The sequence below is a fragment of the Octodon degus genome, unplaced genomic scaffold (assembly GCF_000260255.1).
Source record: "Octodon degus isolate 3935 unplaced genomic scaffold, OctDeg1.0 scaffold00014, whole genome shotgun sequence".
Taxonomy (NCBI): Eukaryota; Metazoa; Chordata; class Mammalia; order Rodentia; family Octodontidae; genus Octodon; species Octodon degus.
In genome coordinates this window covers 9,630,602-9,652,301 of record NW_004524590.1, presented here as the reverse complement: position 1 = coordinate 9,652,301, position 21,700 = coordinate 9,630,602, and the positions used below count along the sequence as shown (strand labels likewise).

General features: G+C 52.6%; 1 protein-coding gene across 2 annotated transcripts in view; it reads left to right on the top strand.

The window, feature by feature from the left end:
• Positions 1-18,942, top strand: part of Gli2 (GLI family zinc finger 2) — a 234,252-nt gene extending 215,310 nt beyond the window's left edge. For both annotated transcript variants that reach the window (XM_023709743.1, XM_023709742.1), the window contains exons 9-14: positions 3,541-3,675; positions 6,737-6,886; positions 9,537-9,701; positions 11,504-11,785; positions 13,191-13,527; positions 14,735-18,942. In XM_023709743.1, coding sequence (XP_023565511.1) covers positions 3,541-3,675; positions 6,737-6,886; positions 9,537-9,701; positions 11,504-11,785; positions 13,191-13,527; positions 14,735-17,169 — 3,504 coding nt within the window. In that variant the 3' untranslated portion in view covers positions 17,170-18,942. The remainder of the gene's footprint in view (positions 1-3,540; positions 3,676-6,736; positions 6,887-9,536; positions 9,702-11,503; positions 11,786-13,190; positions 13,528-14,734) is intronic.
• Positions 18,943-21,700: the final 2,758 nt, after the last annotated feature.

Sequence of the window (21,700 nt, the reverse complement as noted above, 5' to 3'; positions counted from 1 at the left end):
TGCATGGTGGATGTGTGCATGGGTGGACGAGTGCAGGGATGGATCGGTGCATGGATGGATGCATGGATGGGTGCATGGACGGGTGCATGGATGGATGGACGGGTACATGGATGGATGGATGAACGGATGGATGGATGGACAGGTGCATGGATGGACGGGTGCATGGATGGATCGGTGCATGGATGGATGCATGGATGGACGGGTGCATGGATGGACAGGTGCATGGATGGACGGATGCATGGACGGGTGCATGGAAGGACGGGTGCATGGATGGACGGGTGCATGGATGGATGCATGCATGGGTGGACGAGTGCATGGATGGATCAGTGCATGGATGGATGCATGGATGGGTGCATGGACGGGTGCATGGATGGATGGATGGGTGCATGGATGGATGCATGGATGCATGGATGGATGGGTGCATGGATGGACGGGTGCATGGGTGGACAGGTACATGGAAGGATGGGTGCATGGATAGATGGACCTGAGAGGGTGGGGTGGGTTCACACATCTTATTGCTGGATCCCCAGCACCATATATCAAACCTGTCTTGAATGAATCCACGAATAAATGAATGAATGAATGAATGAATGAATGAATGAATGAACTTCTACCTATCCTTCCTTGTCCTGGGCTGCAGCCCTCTCTTCCTCCTACCTCAGATATGAGCAAAACAAATTGAGCAAAGTGTGCTGCTGATGTCCTGAATGGCCCCTCGGTGCTGCTTTCTCTCCTAGAATTGCATCCCCCACCATCTTCACTTCTCTGGTCCTCCTTGTACCCACCTTCATTCTGAACCTAGCTCCTGGGTCACTTCGGAGCTGGAGGGTAGGGTGATTCCTGGTAGGAAGATGAAGGAACAGAGCAACCCAGAGCCCCAAGGCTTGGGCAGGTCCCTTTGCAAGCCCTGTCCCTTCTAATGCTCCTAGCTGACAGGTAGGCAGGCCCTGCTTAGTCAAGGGTCTGTGGGGTGAAGGGTGCAGTGTGCCCCTGTGCTTCCAGGTGAGTCTCTGACCCTCCCCTCAGCCATCATACAGTGGCCCAGTCTCATTTGCTACTACAGAGTCCCCAGCATGACCACCAAGGATGCTCCAGGGCTCATGTCCCCGTCTCCTCGTGTTTGCTAGACCATCCTTTATCAAGACTGTAAATCATCGGGCATGCTCTGGGCACTTAATTTTCATGAAATATTAGGTCCTGCTATTGTCAGGCAAACAGAGGGGTTGGTGACAAATTCTTCTCCCCTTGCTGACACCAAACCCAGTCTCCACATGATGCATGGCTTCCACGAGGCTGGCCATCATCGGGGGCTGTTGGAATTGATGAGGACTGTGCATATCCAGGGAAGATAAACAGACTGGGGTGGCGAGGACAGAGCAGGAGGCAGATGCTGAGCACTGGGAGGCCCATGCCTCACTCCTTAGCGGGTCCCTGTACCCCCTGAAGCCTAGGTGGGCCACAGAGGCCTCCTTCCTGCCCAGCACAGAAAGCCCTTGGTCTGAGAAGTGGTCTTCCTGTCACTGCACATACCGGCTCACCACCAAGTGCACGGGCTAGCTTTTGCAGTGCCCTTTCTGTTGAAGTGCTCCTAGTTGCAGGCCATGATGATACCCTGCTCAGCCAGGGGCCTGTGCCCCCTGCAGAGCTCCTCTCCTCCTGCACATCAATCCATCAGCTTCTGCAGCTCTTGTCTGAAGTGAACAGAGCCTGCAGCATATGGAAACCATAAATCTACTTCCGTTTTTCTTCAAACGCAGAGCAGGCACTGGGAGACCTTCTTATCTCCTGTCCCAAGGTTGCACTTCAGCAGCCTCCCAGATGGTTCTGCTGCTGAAGCTCTGGAAGCCAGATGTCCCCTCATGTCCCAGTCTGCAGGGTCGTAGGTCAGCCCAGAAAGCGAGTCGCTGTACAACATGGCTCTAGTTTCCTTCTCAGAGAAAGTACATTAACTGAAAGGCACCACCCAGAGAATGAACCTGAAGCCCTCTTGGAAGAGCTATTTGTGCCCTGGTGGAAAATTAGTCAAGGACATGAGTGTGGGCCACAGCAGAGTGTCCTGGCGCTAGTTTCTGTCTCTCCTAGAAGAGATACAGCATAGTTAAGTCCCCAGATGCAGGTCGTGATAGGGAGGGCTTACCCCTCCAAGCCTGCACTGTACATGTCTTCCTTGGAGGATGTTTAAAAAGATAGCATGTTTCCTGGTTGTGTTTGAAAATGGTTTGAGTTGTAAACTAAGTCTCTGTAGCCTTGCCCCTGCCTGGCTCTGCTCTGAGCCTGATGGGGGGGTCCCTGAGTACTTTTGAGCATCCCACATGGCCTTTTCCTCGGCCCGGAAGCTGTCCCTGGCCAGCTCCAGGTTAGCACTGGCTGGGATTGGACAGCCCTGAGATCCAGGGCTTGTCCTTCACCTCCCTGAAATAGCCATGTGGCCCCCACTGTGGTCAGGAGATTCAAGTGTGAATCTAGGCGGCCACAGATGGGCTCTGTGTTCTGGGAAGGACGAATCGACCTCTTCCCAAGCCTGTTTCCCCAGCTGTGGTACAGGCATGCAGATGCCCGTGTCTGGGAGCTGTTGCGGGCTGACTAGTGTAGAAGGATGTGCAGAGCGCTGTCTGTGTAGGTCTCCGCACGGCCATGCGTGTGCTCCGGCTGCTTCCTGAGGCCTCAAGGAAGTGGGGACCGTCCGAAAGGAGCCATTCCATTCCGCACAGCAAGAACGTGTTTTATCTTGCCCCTAGCAAGGAGCACACTTTAAAAACACACATATTCCCACTCCCAGTGCCTTCAGGGCCCACCCTAACTCCCCACAACAGAACCCTAACCGAGCCAGCAAGTTGCTGCCTTTTGTCCTGCCATCCTTGAGTGTGAGGAGACTAATATGACAGCTCCGCTACTGTCTCGGTTACTCTTCTGTCATTGCTGGGACAAATACCTGCCACTCAAAATGAAGGAAGGAAAGGCTTATGTAGCTCACAGTTACTAGGGGGTTCAGTCCATACTCAGCTGGCTCCCCAGCAGAGTGGCACATGGCTGAGGGCAACCTTTCATGGTGGTGGCAAAGAGCAAGAGAGCAAAATGGAGGAGTAGCAACAACAATGGCAACAGAGAGGAAGCCTTATCTGCCCCAGGCTGGGTGTAGCACTCACCCATAATCCCAGCACTTCTAAGACCCTTAATCCCAGCCTTAATCATGAGTTAATCTCAAACTCTAGAAGTCCCCGCCCCATGACTGTATGACACTTTGGGGGGACAACTACACACAAACCATAACACCCACAAGCCAGCACCAGAGAGGAGGGATGGGCCAGCTTCCCAGCAAGAAGAGCTGTGGACAAGGCTGAGCTGAGCACAGGAGCTGGAAAAGCTGGCAACTGTGTGCACACACATATGTGCTTGCTTGCATTGCATCTGAACCTGTGCGTACATGGGCAATCAAACATGGACCAACCCACAGCCCTGGCACAGACTGCATGAGGCTAACAGTGATGTCATCAGGGCTACGTCCTGGATATGACTTATATGAGTGGATTTTTCCCCCAGGAGCAGTTGGCTGACCTCAAGGAAGACCTCGACAGGGATGACTGTAAGCAGGAGGCCGAGGTGGTCATCTATGAGACCAACTGCCACTGGGAAGACTGCACCAAGGAGTATGACACCCAAGAGCAGCTGGTGCATGTAAGCCTCCATTCTAGTGTCCTGCCCTGGGGCTGGAGTCCTGGTCACACAGGGTCTGAGCCTTCTAGGCCTGTGCCAGAAAGAAAGGGCTCAAGACTGGCCCCAGGAGCAGCAGGATCCGCGTCCTCCGCAAGCAGGAGGCACGCTCGCTCATGAGGGCTGATCAGAACCACACTGAGAGCCAAAACATTTTTTAAAAATTATTACAGTAGGGTGAGCAGGATAACTCAGTGGTCCTAAGCACCTGCTTGGCAAGCGCAGGGACGGGGGTTCGATTCCTGGCACCACATGCTGTGCATTCGCTGCATGCTAGGGAGGCTGAAAACAGGAGAATTACTACAAATCCAAGCTGCATAGCAAGACCCTGTACCAAATACATAAAAAGAAAAAATTACAGTAGAACACATTGCAATGAATTCCCCTCAAAATACTCGTTTGCTTGAAGAAACTTATTCCCTCATTTTTCTATTTTATGAAGCAGTTTTAGTAATTCTCTTTCATAAGTATCTTAAGTTGTCAAAAATACAATGAATGCTGTTGCCAAGCACCAGCCAGTGAAAAGGCGGCCTCCTAAAAGCATCACAGCGGGTCCTCGCCCACCAGATGTGGCACTGTGTGATTTCTGGCTCTTCCCCAAAGTCAAATGACCCCGAAAGATAAATATTTGGATTAATTCAGGGTATTGAGGCAGTCATGAAATGCAGCCAAAAGCTCAAGAAAGAGGACTAACAAAACTACTTCAGAAAGTATCACGAAGGACTGGGGAGACAGCTCAGTGGCATAAGCGCCTGCCTGGCAAGCTCAAGGTCTCGAGTTCAATCCCTGGGAGAGACAGAAAGACAGAGAGACAGAGAGAATCAAGAACAGTGGGAGAAGTGTGATCAAATTGAGGCAGAGTATAGGAAAATAAGTAAATGAGAAACACAAGGAAAGGGGAACAGTGACGAGAAGCCTGGCGCAGAGTCAGTATTTGAAGTCCACATGCACGTCTCTTTTCCCCTAACTTCTTAGTTGCCAGCACATAGAGGGAAGTAAGACTTGTCCAATCAGCTGGCCTCTGCACGATTACAAACCTGACCGTAAGCCTGGTAAGGTGTTTTTCCTTGGAGGAAGGTGATCATTCCTTTTGGAGACGATCACACATGCACCCTGACTACAAGCGGGGGCAGGTTTCTATACCCACATTGGGGAGGGAGCTGCTTACAGCTGCTGGGTTCTGATGCTCCGGGCTGGTGGAGGAAGTTCCCAGAGCCTGCGCTTTGCAGGAACTGCCCCTTGGTTCCCACTTAGATCTTATCCAGCCAAATCCATGATGGTGACAGTCATAGGGTCCAGGTGGCACGCGCAGGGGAGGGAGGTTCTTGGGACTCTGCTAGCGAGTGGTCCTGAGCAGGGGAGGATTAAGCATGTGGCAGGCGCTCCATACTCAGTGCCTCCTTCCTTCATGCCCACACCAGCTCTGGGTAAAGACCTTTTCCATCCAAAAAAGAACTTAAATTTACTGAGGAACAAACTGCTCCCAATGTGCGCTCATGCACGCGTGCGCACACACACACACATACACACACACACACACACACACACACACACACACACGCCCTCCTGCTCATTCGCAGAAGCTGTCCCCAAAGAGTTTATTTCTCCCAGACTCTGAGCTTGGCACTTCAGGCACACGACTTCTCTCTGCTTTCTCTACTCCAGCAACCTCCTTTCAAACACTGCAGGTTTCTATTGCATTTTGGGTTCTTCCTGTCCAAATTTTCACCCGGGACACCAGAATTTCCTAGCAAGCTCATTGCAGCTGAAGAGGACATGTGACCCAGGGACTGCTCTAATTCCTCCTGGCCTGTACCACCTTTTTGGGATAAATGATAGAGAAGGGGAGATTGGAGGATGGGTCTCAGGACAGATCAGATCAGACTGGGGGGAGGGGCAATATTTCCATCTGGTTCTGAACTTAGAGACTTACAGAGGTGAGGAGGTAGAACGTGTACTCTGTGCAGATGCTGGCTACGGGGTGTGGGCGGGGGATTCTAGGAGGGGGACATGGCCTTTCTGTGCCCAGGTCTATCCCTTAGGCTGGAGCTCGTTTTCTCCAGCTGGCCCAGGAATAACAGGCTGGTCAGTTGAAGAGCACAGCTTGGCCTCCTTAGCTCCCTGGAAGGTGGACGACGCAGGCGCACAGGAGAGCAGAAGCCCTGGTGATTACTGACAATTTGTTGCTGAGTAAACCGATAAGGGAAACACGAAAGGTCTTGTCAGGGAGCATTTTAATCACTTGAAAGGCTTTAAAAATAGGTGAGGCTAACCTGACATTTCTCTGCATATTCCAAGTGCTGTGTATTTTTGCTCTACCCAGCAGTGGCATTGGTACGTGTGTCAGCTGGGCGATGGCACAGGACCTGAGGGCCAAATGGCTGTTGTCTTCTGGGCCCAGGTGCTGCCAGCGCCTGACCTCCAGTTCTCAGGCAGCTTTGCAGTTTGCAAAGGTCCCCAGTAGTGCCACCCAGGAGGAGAGACTACAAGTCACCAGTGCCAGCCTACCGTACAATTTTACATTTCCTAGAAGCACATTTAAAAAGTGTAGAAAAAAATGGAGGAAGTTAATTTTTTTTTTTTTTTTTTTTTTTTTTTTTTTTGTGGAACCGGGGATTGAACTCAGATCCTTGCATTTGCCAGTCAAGCGCTTATCCTACTGAGCTAGCTCCCAGGCCCCGGAAGGTAATTTTAATACAGGTTGATTATATGTTATCCAAAATCTTGGGACCAGAAGTCTTCCATATTTTAGAGATTTTGGATTTTCAGCTACATAAAATGAGGTATCTTGGAGATGGGGCCTCACTCTAAACACAAAATTAACCTATCTTTTGCATACGCCTTGTACACCCAGCCTGAAGGCTAGAGGCAATGGCTGGATCAGTGGTCCACATGTGGTGGGGGGTCCAGGAGAGAAGTGGTGGGCAGGGGGTCGTGGGCAGCAGTCCAGTGTGGTTGGCACACTGCAGACAGAGCAGCGTGGGCGAGCACCTCAACTCACCCTCGTGGGCTTGTCCCTCGGCAGCACATCAACAATGAGCACATCCACGGGGAGAAGAAGGAGTTCGTGTGCCGCTGGCAGGCCTGCACGCGTGAGCAGAAGCCCTTCAAAGCGCAGTACATGCTGGTGGTCCACATGCGGCGGCACACGGGCGAGAAGCCGCACAAGTGCACGGTGAGTGTCTCTGCCCTGTGTCACTAGGCCGGGGGAGTCGCGTCTGGCTGTTGCTGACTGCCCGCAGATCAGGGTGAACGGACCACAGCAGCGACACCGGCTAGGTCCTGCCGACAGGTCATCCTGTCTGTTCCTGCCCTGGCTTGCCACCTGCTTTGGGCCCTGGAGACCTTTTATCTGTTGCTGTCTCAGGCCTCAGTGAATTTGCTGTTTGGGTGTGAGCCACCTGGTAACCACTAAGGGGTTACTGGTGTTGCCAGTCTGTGATTGTGAGCCCCAGAGCACAAGGAACCCCCCCATACACACACACACACAGCTCACTTACCTGGAGGATGGTGGGCAGAGGGACCCGACCCTAGAGCACCTACAGGGAGAAAAGTGTCCTTCCTGACTCATAACAGGAGCAGTGAGGGGTTAGAAATCACCTGCTTCTGTTGTTGTTTAGGAAAAATAAAAAGGGGAATGCAAAGATGAGACCTTTGTGTGGTGTCTGATGGAAGCAAAGGACTTGTGACTGTCCACCATGAGGCTTTTGTTTGCAGCACATGAATTGCTCCTCCAAAAGCGGAGGTGGCTCCAGCCCGCTGGCGTGGCTGTAGCTGAAACGTCTGCGAGCTCCTCTGGCTGCCTTTATTTCATAGATTGTGGAAGTGTATTCTGTTCTCATTACACTATCTCAGAAATCAAGTTGTCTTGAAATCCGCGGCATCTGAGATGGAGTAAAATGTGCTACCTTGGTTGACAAGTTGGTTGTACTGAGATAAAACTCACACCATGAAATTCACCCTTTTTAAAACAACATAACTGGATGGTCTTGGTATATTGACAGTTATGCAACTGTGGCCACTATCTACCTCCAAAACATTTTCACAACCTTTAAAAGAAACTCTGTACGTTAGCAGCCCTTCCACATTCTCTCCCTCCAGGCCTGGAAAACTAGTAACCTACACTGTGTCCATGATTGGCCTGTTCTGAACATTTCATAAAAGCGGAATCTGCAATGTTTAGTGTTTAGGTCAGGCTGCTTTTGCTGAACGGCTTTTCAAGGTTCATCCCCACTGCAGCACAAGACAACGGATTAGCCCTTGTAGCTGTGTGACATTCTGTGGGCCGTTGAGATCGTCTCCTTACCTATTCGTCGGCGGTTGCTCATTACAAATGGTGCTGTTCTGAACTTGGTGTGCATGTTTTTATGGACATAAATTCTCAAATGTTTTCAGGTAGATGTATCTAAGAGTCCAGTTACCCATTGGTACAGTAATTGAGGACTTCTCAAACTTTTTCAAGATTACGCACGCCTGTAATCCCAACTCGGGAGGCTGTAAACAGGCGGATCACTATGAGTCCAATCTGGTAGTGAGACCCTGAACACCCTGTACACTCTTTCCTAAAAAATACGAAACAAAAAAACATTTATTAAAAAAAACCTTTTCCAGAAGGGCTGAATCATTGTACATTCTCATCAACAATGTATAAAAGAGTCACGGTCTCTCCACAGCCTCGGGAACACTTGGTGTCACAAGTCTTTTATTGTAGCCGTAGACTCCTAGGGAGTCTCAGTCGTGTCTCACTGTGGCTTGGATTAGCTAACAGTAGTGCAAGCGTGTAAGGGACCTTTGTGCATCCTCTCTGGAGAATTGCCTACTCAAATCTTTGGCCCATTTTTTACCTATCTCATTTTCATTGTTGTGAAATTTTAAGAAGTTTTGTATACGTAGGTGCTAGGCTGTTGTCAGACATGATTTGCAAACGTTTTCCCCATTTTGCAGATTGTCTTCACTTTTTGATAATTTCCTTTGAAGCACAAAAATTTAAATTTGGTGAAGCCCAATGCTCTATTTGCTTGTGCTTTTGTTGTTAAAGCTATGAGACCTCCCCCAATCCAAGGTCCCAAATATTTACCACTTTGCTTTCTTCTAAGACTTATTGCTTATAAATATGTAACTTTATATAAATATGGATCTATACACTTAAAGTCCAGCTCTTCCACTGTGGTCTTTGATGCATTCAGAGTTCATGTATGTACTAGTCAGCCTTTTCTGAGTTTCCAGCAAAGGAACGTGTCTTGATTACTTTTCTTTTGTTGCTGGTGCAAAATGCCCACTGCCCAAAGTTAAAGAGGGAAAGGTTTACTTAGTTCAGTCTATAGAGGCTTCAGTCCATAATCATCTGCCTGCAATGCAGGGTGGCACAGAGCTGAGGAGCAACCCCTCATGGTGGCGGAGGACAGCAAAAGCGACAACAGGGAGACAAGAGTCTGTGCCGTGTACTACATGCAGGCTCCCCACACCCACAGCACCCCGGGGCAGGTGTAGAAATGCCAGCCTGAATCCCAGCCAGAACTATGCCAAACCAGTCGGTGGACTGATGTAGCAGTCACACGCCACAGTCCCAGCATCACACACTCTAGATCCAACCACCTCTGCACAAGCCCCATCTGTGACGGCATGAGGCTGGGGTGGGGGCGGGGATCTAAACGCAAACCCAATGGGAAAGCAGTTGTTGGCACTAAACTTCGTGCTTCTTGGTGTGCCAGTGGGGTGGGGCCCTGAAGGGAGGGCCAGGGGAAGGAGGTGGTGGGCTAGCACCTGGGTCAGCTCCCCTGCATTGGATCTGAGGTGCCTCCACCCATCCACCTGCTTTCTTCCAGTTCGAGGGCTGCTCGAAGGCCTACTCCCGCCTGGAGAACCTGAAGACGCACCTGCGATCCCACACCGGAGAGAAGCCGTATGTGTGTGAGCACGAGGGCTGCACCAAGGCCTTCTCCAACGCCTCGGACCGCGCCAAGCACCAGAACCGCACCCACTCAAGCGAGGTACCTGCCAGTGCGCATGCGCTGGTCCGGCGTGGGCATGCGTGGGTCACTGAGCATGGCTTGTAGACACCTGTAGGCCAGGCAAAAGACGGGGACCTGGATGTCCTTCCACTTCCCACTGACCTGCACACATTCTGGAGCACAGACCAGGGCTCTGTATACCCTCTTCTTTATAGGAAAGATGCCCCATATGATGTCATGGCACACATGCCCTCTCCATGCCTCAGTTTCCTCCTGAAATAAACATAACATTTCTGTAATAAGCATAAAATATAGTTTCCTCTGTAATAAACATAAATAGCGCCAGGAGTTCCAAGTTCCAAAGAGTGGCCTCTCAGGTCACCCAGAGCATGCTGGGTCTCCACACACGCATCAGTTCCCCATTCCTCGGGCCATTCGGCAGGTTCTGCTGCCCTATCCTTCAGGTGAAACAAATGGCCAGAGATGGTGATTGCTCCTGGTGCTACGTGTGTGGGGTAGAGCCCCAGGCTCACACTGAAGACCTCTGTGGCTGTGCGAACGTCCGAGCACAGGCTTCACCCACAAGCTGGTGGGCTGTGGAGCAGCTGCCTCAGCACCTGGGAAGGTTAAGAGCGACACTGTCTCCTCAGAGAGCCAGTACCCCTGGCAGGGCTGAGAGTCCAGCAAAGGCAACTAGAAGGAGCTGTGGTGTCTGCTGCCTCCTCTCAGCCCAGCCACATAAACACCGTGGCTCAGGAAGCACCAGAGAGAGCCTTCCTAACAGCTCAGTGTAGCCACCGAAGGACCTGGCTCCCATGTGCATGGGGAAGTGAAAGAATTCCCAAGGGCCTTTGCATCCTTGGGGGCTCTATAGTAAGAGCTGCCTGGGCAATGAATGTGTGTGTGTGTGTATGTATGTGTGCACATGTGTGTGTATATGCAGTATGGAGAAGTGATGTGTGCATGAATATATGGGTCTGTGTAGACGTGGGGCAATATGTGTGTGTGTGTGTGTGTGTGTATATATATATATGTGCATACAGGTATGGAGAGGTGGTGTGTGTACATTAATGTGAGTGTGGATGTAGGGAGGTAGATGTGTATGTAAATGTGTGTGTATATAGGTGTATAGGGGGGATGTGTGCATGTGTGTAGGTGTGAGGGTGCTCTGTAAATGAGTGTTTAAGTGTGTATGTGTTGTGGAGGGTTAGTGTGTATGTACTAGTACATATGTGGTGGTGTGGTATGTGTGTTTGAATATGTATGTGTTTCAGCATGCCTACATGTATGTGCAAGTGTGGACGGATCAACATGTTGATCAGCCAAGTACATGCGCGTAGGCAGGTGTGGGTCTGGCATGCGGGGCTCATGCGAGTGGGTCTGTGGATGTGAGCGTGACAGTGGCGACTGAGCCCAAGACTGAGATGCTGCAGCCCTGGGTTTTCGGCCCCTCACCCGGTGGCTCTGAGTGATTTCTTGGGCCTCAAGCTCATCAGAGAAGTCAGGGCTGCTGGGGCCATCTCACAGGGTGTGAGGCACGTACCCCCTTTCTGCCTAGCAATCCCAGAGTGCAGTTTTCAGGGGAGGCATGTATGTCCCTCCCAGTGTCTTTAGCTCCTGGTTGCCACAGCTCTCCTTACCAAGCACATCACCCGCATGTGAAGGCCACATAGAGGACCAGGCCAGGGCGTGGCTCCATCCCCAGGGAACTGCTTGCAATCATGCCACCAGTGAGTGCCAGGCAGGTCTGCCAAGACATACAAGCCAGCTTCAGGACAGGGAGTGCACACATGGAGTGTGGTGCATGCCCCACCATAACACAGCTGTGATTCTCTGCCTAGAAACCCTACATCTGCAAGATCCCAGGCTGCACCAAGCGGTACACAGACCCCAGCTCGCTCCGGAAGCATGTGAAAACGGTCCACGGCCCAGATGCACACGTCACCAAGAAGCAGCGCAATGACGTGCACCTCCGCGCCCCTCTGCTCAAGGAGAACGGGGACAATGAGGCCAGCATCGAGCCTGGTGGCCGGGGATCTGAGGACAGTGCTGAGGCCAGCAGCACCAGCCAGGGAGTGGAGGACTGCCTGCACATCAGAGCCATCAAGACAGAGGGCTCCGGGGTAAGCAGAGCTGGGCAGCCCACCTGGCTGAGCGCACTGCCCCCGGCTCCAGCAGTGGACTCTGTGAGAGGCCTCTCCTCTTCCTGTAGCAGACTGGTCCCTCCTGTCTCCACCTCAGCCTTTCTCCCTTTGCCGCTTTGGGCCTTGCATGGCATCTGTCATGCCCAGGCTGCTCCTCTGACCCAGCTCCTGCTGGCCAGCTGCAGCAGCCTGGCCCAGGGTGGTCTGCGTGGGGTGGGAGTGGCCCTAGTGTCCACCTCTCTAATCAGCCCCTGAGTAGCACTGCCAGGCTGCAAGCCTCTGTCCTGTTCTGTGCCCTCCCCCTGTGGCCTCTGCTCCTTTTGTTCTAACCACCTGTTATTTGTCTCCATATCTTTCTTCCCAACTGTACCTCCCCTAAGGATAGACGGTACTGAGGTGAGCGGAGGAACTGGGTGAGGAATGGGGGTGGGCTGGGCCAAGTGAGGGTGGGCTGGGATGTCCGGGACATTGCCCAGGTGAGCTTGTCAGTCCAGGCTCCTGGGCCAAGGCCCCTGGGTATGCAGAGGCAGACAGCAGGGTGAGGAAAGGCTTCAGAGTAAGCAAAGGCTGGCAGGAGGGGCTGGCAGGGGCAGGGAGCTGGGAGGCTGAGCGGCAAGAAGGCCAGCGGGGAGGAGAGGTGTGAGCCCAAGCTGCCGAGGTGGGGTCTGACCTACAGAGGCTCCTGCAGGCCAAGCAGAAGTACTATAGGCAAGGCCTGAGAGGATCCTGCTCACCAGGAACATTGCCACATCTTAAGGAAAGGGCTTGGATATGGTGGCATGGGGCCGAGAAACAAGTCCCAAGGTGCTTGCTGCATTTGGGCTGAGCCTTGCCTGCACCCAGCTGCCCTGGCCACGGTGCTGTAGCCTGGGTTCAGTGGCCTTCCAGACAATAAATGTGCACCATGCTGCACTCTGCCTGACCCTAGAGGAAGGGCTGGTTTGAGGTGGCCATTCAAGCAAGGGCCACATCCTACAGCTCCCTGTCCCTTGTCAGCCTTTCTAAGCACTTACATCTGGCCTGTTGAGAGCTTCCCACCTGAGAGAAGTCACAAGTTGCTGACTTCATTGTTCCTCACACCATCATGCCCTCCTTGCAGAGGCTAGGAAGGCTTCACTGCCCTCTGTCACACTGTGCTGGGTGCCTCCGGCACACCAGGTGCATGAGCGGTATAGTTCAGGCCCATCTCCTGGGCAGGAGAGCCACAGCTGAGAGGAGAGATGTGACCACCATGCACAGATAGGCATGTGATGGTTTGCGAGCCACTCCCAGGAGCAGCTCTTTCCTCCCCCAAGTCCCTTCCTGAGAGTGCAAGAGTGTAGTGTGGATGTAGGACCAGGTGCATCCTCACACCCCTGAGCCTGTACCTTCCACCCTGCTGCAGCTGTGTCAGTCCAGCCCCGGGGCCCAGTCATCCTGCAGCAGTGAGCCCTCTCCCCTGGGCAGTGCCCCCAACAATGACAGCGGCGTGGAGATGCCGGGGGCGGGGCCCGGGAGCCTGGGAGACCTGACAGCGCTGGATGACACACCACCAGGGGCTGATGCCCCGGCCCTGGCTGCCTCATCCGCTGGTGGCCTGCAGTTGCGCAAACATGTGAGCTCCATGCACCGGTTCGAGCAGCTCAAGCGAGAGAAGCTTAAGTCACTCAAGGATTCCTGCTCATGGGCTGGCCCAGCCCCACACACCCGGAACACCAAGCTGCCTCCCCTCCCGGCAAGTGGTGAGTGGAAACTAGGGGCCTTCGGGGGCAGGAGCAAGCCTGGGGCTGCACCATCTAGGCCCCTCCCTGGCTGCCACCATAGAATGGCTCTTAATAGCCTATCACACAGGTAAGGAAACAGCATCTGAGAGCTAAAAGATTTCCACTTGAGTCAAGGGCAAGGGTAAGACGGGGTAAACCTATGTGACTCCCGCCCCCATGGTCTTTCACCTGCACCATATCACATCCCGTCACCTCCTAAAATCAGGCAGCAGGTCCCACTCACGTTGTCCTCTTCCTTGTCTTGTCATTTATTCATTTATTAAGTACCTGTTGTGGGCCTCATGGCCAAGGCCTCCAAAGGAAGGCAGCAATTGAGTCCTAATCCCAATTAAGTTCACACTCAGAAAGCCGTAACACCAGATTCCCATATCCTGTAGAACAAGCCAGGGAGCACCAATGACAGCTCAGGGGGAGGACTGTAGAGAGCGAGGTGGTAGCTCGTCTCCTGAGCAGGGAGCACTGCCTGGAGAAGGTGGCCCTATATTAAGCCAGCAGTGTAAAATGAATGGTGTCTTCAGTGAGCATTACTCAGGTGGGTGCTGCATGTGTGCCTACAACTGCTGGCTACCAAGCATTCAGCACCGGGCTGCCCTCTCGGAACTGACAGCCCCTTGTGCTAGACACTGACATACCACCTAGCTCTCCCCTGAAAGGAAAATGTGTCGCCCTGCCTGTGGGCAGATGGCCTCGGACTCAGCCCCCAGGGATCGCTGGGTTGCAGACAGCTGCCTTGTCCAGGGTCCCCCTTTCCAGGCGGCCACCGGTCTGCATGAGTGTAAGTGTGCCCCCATATCAGCAGACAACTGAAGGCCTATGGACGTCCAGTCCTCCCTGCAAAGTCAGCCTTGGCTCCCTTCCCGTTTGGGCTCCTGAAGCCTTTCCCTCCTCCCACGACTGGGGATCTCAGGGTGCTCCTCCAAACAGCCTGCTGCTGAACTCCATCTGGGGAGCCCTGCCAGCACCCCCCTCCATGGGCTGGGCAGGTACTGGAGACTGCCTAAGCCCTCATGGGCTCCACATCTTTCTGTTTGTCACTCCTGAGTGTCTGCTGTGCTGCCCCTACCAGGCCTCAGAGCTCCACAGACTGCCTCAGCATGGGCAGGGCCGGCAGAGCAGGGCCCCACGTCCCCACGTCCCCACAGCTGACCCTTCTGCTTTCCCGCAGGCTCCATCCTGGAAAACTTCAGTGGTCCTGGGGGTGGCGGACCAGCAGGGCTGCTGCCCAACCCGCGGCTGTCCGAGCTGTCTGCTGGCGAGGTGACCATGCTGAATCAGCTGCAGGAGCGGCGTGACAGCTCCACCAGCACAGTGAGCTCGGCCTACACCGTGAGCCGCCGCTCCTCCGGCATCTCCCCGTACTTCTCCAGTCGCCGCTCCAGCGAGGCCTCACCCCTGGGCCCCGGCCGCCCCCACAATGCCAGCTCCGCGGACTCCTATGACCCTATCTCCACTGATGCATCGAGGCGCTCCAGCGAGGCCAGCCAGTGTAGCGGGGGTGGCTCCGGGTTGCTTAACCTCACTCCGGCACAGCAATACAGCCTACGGGCCAAGTATGCCGCGGCCACAGGCGGCCCTCCACCCACGCCACTGCCTGGCCTGGAGCGCGTGGGCCTGCGGACCAGGTTGGCGCTGCTGGACGCACCTGAGCGTGCGCTCCCAGGCGCATGCCCACACCCACTGGGGCCACGACGGGGCAGTGACGGGCCTGTCTACGGCCATGGCCACGGCCCCGCGGGGGCTGCGCCTGCCTTCCCACAGGAGGTGCCAGGTGGCGGAGCACGGCGGGCCAGCGACCCTGTGCGGCGGCCTGATGCTCTGACCCTGCCACGAGTACAGCGCTTCCACAGCGCGAACAACGTGAACCCGGGCCTGATGCTGCCCTGTGGTGAGAGGCGGGGCCTCCGCCTGCAGGGCCACCCCAGCGCGGAGGGCAGCCTGGCCCGCAGCGCCTACTCTCCTCGGCCACCCAGCATCCGCGAGAATGTGGTGATGGAGGCCATGGCCGCAGGGGTGGATGGCACAGGGCCCGAGCTGGACCTGGGGCTGCCAGAAGATGACCTGGTGCTGCCGGATGACGTGGTACAGTACATCAAGGCGCACACTGGTGGTGCGCTGGATGAGAGCACAAGGCAGCTGTATCCCACAGAAAGCACTGGCTTCCCTGAGAACCCCAGACTGCCCAGCCCCGGGCTGCATAGCCATCGGAGGGTAGCAGCTGCAGACTCCAATGTGGGCCCCTCCGCCCCTGGGATGGGAGGCTGCCAGCTCGGGTATGGGACACCCTCTAGCCTGAACAAAAATAACATGCCGGTGCAGTGGAATGAGGTGAGCTCTGGCACTGTGGACACCCTGCCCAGCCAAGTGAAGCCACCGCCCTTCCCCCAGGGCAACCTGGCCGTGGTACAGCAGAAGCCAGCCTTTGGCCAGTGCCCTGGCTACAGTGCACAGGGCCTGCAGCCGAGCCCGGCGGTTCTGGATAGCACGCAGCCCTGCGGTGGAGCCCCCTCTGCTTCCAGAGGCAACTACATACAGCAGCTTCGACACTCTGCCACAGGTGGCCAGTGTGGTAGCATGACCACTGCCGGGAGTCCCCATGCCAGCTATGGCCCGGCTCACCCCCACCTGAGCCCAAGCAGCGTCAGTGGGACCCTGAACTATTTCCCCACCTCCTGCAGCAGCATTACAGCCAAGCCAGGCCCCCTGGGGCTTCCTCCGCAGATGGAAATTGCCTCCGACCCCACCTTGATGGGCAGCAACCACGGGGAGCTGGGGGTGCCACCACCGCATGCAGCCCAGGGCTATCCACAACAGAGTCATCACTTGACGGTGCCTCTGAGTCAGGAAGGCTACCGCCAGGCCCCCAGCCTCCTCTCTTCCCATCAGTCTGGCTTCATGGAGCCTCAACAGGGCTCTCTGGGGCCCACTGCATCCAGCTTTGGCTTAGTACAACCCCGCCCACCCCTTGAGCCCAGCCCTGCTGGCCACCACCGTGGGATACGTGCTGGGCAGCAGCAGTTGGCCTACGCCAGGGCCACCGGCCAGGCCATGGCCGCTATGTCAGCCAGCCAGGAGACTGCAGAGGCTGTGCCCAAGGGAGCAGTGGGCACCGTCAGGTCACTGCCTCCACAGCTGGCCCTGCAGGATGCAGGGGGGACACAGGACCACAGCATGGTCTACTACTATGGGCAGATCCACATGTATGAACAGAACGGTGGCCTGGAAGGCCACAGAGGCTCCCTGGCCACAAGACCCCAGCCACCACAAGCCCAGGCCTGCCCAGACAGTGTGCAGCCCCAGCCCTTGCCCTCACCAGGGGTCAACCAGGTGTCCAGCACTGTTGACTCCCAGCTCCTGGAGGCCCCCCAGATCGACTTTGATGCCATCATGGATGACGGTGACCACTCCAGCCTGTTTTCTGGTGTGCTGAGCCCCAGCCTCCTCCACAACCTCTCCCAGAGCTCCTCCCGCCTCACCACACCCCGGAATTCCCTGACTCTACCCTCCATTCCCACAGGCATCAGCAACATGGCAGTCGGAGACATGAGCTCCATGCTCACCAGCCTAGCTGAGGAGAACAAGTTCCTGAACATGATGACCTAAGGCCCCAACCCCTGGCCCAGAGCAGGCCCAGAGGGGCCCTTGCTTCCCTGGAGTGCAGCAGTTCCACTCTCCCATCCATTTCATCTTTGTCAAAAAGTAGTAGTAAGCTGGCCTGAAGAGTTTCTGCCAGTGGCCAGTTCAGGCTACAGATGTTTTAAGAGAGGGTTTATGGGCATCCTCTCCCGTCTCTTGGACTATATTCTGGAACACTAAAAATAATCTCAACCGGAAAGGAAAGAGAAGAGTGAAAAGCTCATTTACACAGCACTTGCCAGCCTTTGGTGTTAATGGGACCACTCTGTTCTGGCTTCTTTGCTCTGTCATTTGGCTAATGAGGGATTACGTTGGCTGGCAGCTTCCCAGTACATGTGGCGAGAGGGTAAGAAACCATGTTTGGGTCAAGTCTGAAAGCAGCACTGGCGATTCTGCTCCGAGAAGATAGCCTTCTCATTCTGCCACCTGCCACAAAACGGAGTTCAGGGCTTCCCCTGCTGCTCCTTTGAGCTTAAGTCTTGAGGTTGCTGGGGTCCCTTGCCAGAGGGGAGAAAATCAAGTCTGCACCTATGTTTTGAAACACATTGTAATTCCAGGTTTGGTAGAGTTGGCCTCTCCACTCTCTGGAGTAGCTTTTGGGACCACTGATTGGCCAAGTGTGTGTGATCAAATAAAATATATAAATATTGCCAGAGAAAGGAAAGAATAGCGTACTGTGTGGGGTAAGTCCAGAAGCTGCCCATGTTTACAGTGTTCCTGCATGGAGAATGTAGCCCTTCCTGAAAAGAATGCTTGTTCCTAAATACCTCGGGGCTGCTGGAGCTGCTGTGGGTTAGAGATGGACTAGGCCTGGAGGAGGTGGGACACACCAGCGGCCCAGCCTCAGGCCACCCGGAGCATTACCCGCAGGAAGAGGAGGTCGCGTGTTTACCCAGCCTTGCTTTTGCAATGCACTATCTGCCCACCTTACCATGAAAAATGCAAGGTTTTGACAGTGGCCTCTGCCCAGGCTCCCCTAAGCTGTGCCAGCAGCCCAGTGGTCCATACCAAGCCACAACGTGCAGTCCCAGTACCTTCTGGATTCTTTAACCTCCATGCCCCCCTCCCCGTTATTTGGCCGAGAATGACGACATGCATGGTGTGTGGGGTGGGGTGGGAGGGTGAAGGGGTTGATTCTCGGACTCTGAGGGATCATCACTGAATTTTCCCATTCAGTATAACCAAGCCTCACCTCGAAGTGGAATTTAGAACTGGCGCCAAGAAGACAGCATTCCTGCACATCCCGCGGGATGGATCAGTGCCTCTTCTGCACCATCACGCATGCGTGCGCCAGCACGCATGCGCACACACACATCCCAGACTTTCTGCTGAATTTGTAGCACCCTAGCCAAACCAACTACATCACTGAGAGCTTCATTCTTGCTGTGACCGTGGCTTCGGTGAGGAGCTTCTTAGCAACACCTGTAGCAGGGCCAGAACCTGATTATCCGGGTCCCCTGTGTCCCAGCACATCAAATTCCTTGTTAAGGCCCAGAGACGAGGCCAGCTCCACATGACAGTCCTGGGACATCACCGAGGCTCTGCAGCTTGTGGCGGTGTGTGCTCCCCTCCTAAGTTGGGAGTGTGCTCACCGTTCCCAGCCTGTATATATTCTGTGCAGAAGATACCATCCTTGAATATATTGTAGGTGAATTGTCTGGCCAAATTTATATCTCCAAAACATTTTTAGCTTTTTCTACATGCTATGAATTGAGATGACAAGCTCAACTTGTAAATAAGTCTTTTTGTACATTAAAAAAGTAATTTTTTCATAATTTATCTTGTCTGTCTGCTTCTCCCTTGACAGTACTTAATGAGAATTTGGGCAGTAAATTTGGTGCATTTGAACAGAAATTAGGCTGTATTTTTCATAACACTGTCAAAATTGACTATCCTGCTTTAGCCAAGAAATGTTTAACGTTGAGGCATTTACCAACTATTTGTTGCCTGTCACCTTGGGACTGGGGTGGGCTGGGTCGGATGTTTTGCAGGGAATATCTGACTGTTCTCCCAGTGAGCCAGTCTGCACCTCTAAGTTGCTTTGCAGAGGCTCATGTACACTGGAATCAGGTATGAGCACAGACGCTTTTGCGTCAGCCTCCTCTCTCCCATGAGCAGCGTAATTGGATGTGTGAGTCGAGGGAATGGTGGTACGGTGTGTCCTCTGGGGCAGACCAAGGAGAAAGAGCACCTGCAGCCCTGGCTCCCAGAATTTCCTTGTCTCCATGAGAAAAGCCTTAGCCCTCAGGTTGGGCAGTCCAGGCACGAGAGCATCTTTAGTTGTGTTGTCCTGAAGTGATCTCCAGCATTTACCTTCCATGGTCATTTTTACTTTGAGATAGAGCTAGAAGTCACACGGTGCTAGCTCCAGTGAGCAAGGTGGAGCAGGGCACTGGGATGCTTTTATGAGCCTGCTTTTCTGTTAGATGGCAACTTCGTGACCATATTTTTGATCATACCTTGTGAACATATGGAAGAGGACTCTACGCACTTCTTCACAAAGTAATAGGAATAATGGATGAGTACCTTAGACGTGAGGAGTGTTTTGGGGATTAGTGGCAGTGTGTCTTTATTGCACTAAGTTTTTTGATTTCAACATTCACTGTATGTTAATCATCCTTCATATGCCCATGAAAGCATCCTTCAGGGATAAAATGAAATTGTCAGTCTGAGACAGACATTCTCAAATACAGGGAAACTAAAAGATTCTTGCCTCATGAATCTGCTCTGAAAGGTAGAAGGCAAAGATACCAGGAGACAGGATGGCCCTCTGGAGTAAAAGAAGAGCAACAGGAGATGGGAGTATCTGCGTGGATACAGCAGACTCTTCTTCCTTCTTGAGTTATTGTGCAGTAGGGTTTTCAATGTTTGTAGGTATCATAAGACAATAATTACATAAAGGGGAGAGGGCTAAGGATCTATGGGGTTACATAACCACATTTCACTTAAAGTGGTGAAGCACTGTTTCTTAGACTACACTCAGGTATGTATACTGTACTGATCCCAAGTGTCAATAGAAAAAAGTGCCATGTGATGTAGGCAAAAAAAATACAATGAAAAAATTGAAATGAAAATATTCAAAAGATATCACAAAACCCACAAGATAGCAAGCAGAGAGGAGTACTAGTAATAACAACAATAATAAGGGATAAAATGGTAGGACTAAGACTAAACCTATCAATAATTACATAAAACCCAAGTCTAAAAGCCCCAATTAAGAACTGGCAAATAGAGATGCAAAACTCCTGTCGCTGGTTTTAAGACCTCGTCTAAAGCTTCTGTCCTTGACACAGTGTGGTGACGGCTGTGGGAAGAAGCAGCTTAACGGTGCAGAACAACAGGGTCAGCAGATGTTCACCTGAAGACCGAATCTGGCCATGGCCTGTTCTCATGTGACCAGTGAGCTGAGAGTGGTCTTTATATTATAGTCTTTAAAAATCATAAAATCAAATTGTTCAAAGCAGACCATAGAACCACAAAATCTAAAACATTTACTGTTTTATCCTTCACAAAAATCATGTTAACCCCTGGTTAAAGAATTCAGAAACGCACACACAAATACGACATAGTTTTGGTGGTGCCGGGGATTGAACCAGGGCCTTGTGCAAGCCAGGCAAGTGCTGTAGCACTGAGCTACACCCCAGCCCATAGCTTTGCTTCCTCAAAGGTACAAAGGCATGTCATTGAGAAGAGTGTAGTTTTTCAACAAGTGATGATGAAACTGCATACCCATGGGCAAGTAAGAATAAAAATTAGGGCTAGTGGGGGGGTGCCTGGGAGATGGCTCAGTAGAGTAAGCGCTTCCCTGGCAAGCATAAAGGCCTGAGTTCAATCCCCGGTTCCATAAATAAATAAATAAATAAATAAATAAATAAATAAAAGAATCTTGACCTAAGCCTTTTTTTCACACAAAAATTCCCTTCAGGTAGACCACAGATATAATATAAAATGAAAACCACAACAATTTTAGAAGAAATCATAGCAGAAAAATCTTTCTGATCTGAGATTAAACCAGAAATGTATATGCACAACACCAAAAAATATTACCCATGAAAGAAAAAGTTGAGAAATTAGGCTTCAGAAAAATTAAGTGTGTTGGGGCCAGCCAGATAGCTCAGCAGATTAAAGCACCTGCTTAGGCTTTAATCTGGGTTCAATCCCCAGGCCTGCTGTGCCAGCCCCGCTCCTGAGGAAGTGCTGAGATGGCAAGTGAGACTGGGTATGGTGGCGTACACCTGTAATCCCAGCCTTTGGGAGGCCATAAACAGGATGATCACCATGAATCTGATCTGTGTAGTGAGACCCTGTAAACCCTGTACTAACTACATAAAAATAAATAGATAATAAAGTCTGGAAAGCAGAATGTTATCCAAAAACACATAGGATAAAAAGCTACCACCTGGAAAAAACTGTTTCATCATGTATCCAACAAAGGGCTTGGGCCGGAATATATAGAGAAGCCCCAAAATCAACAATGTGAAAACCAAACAATCTAATT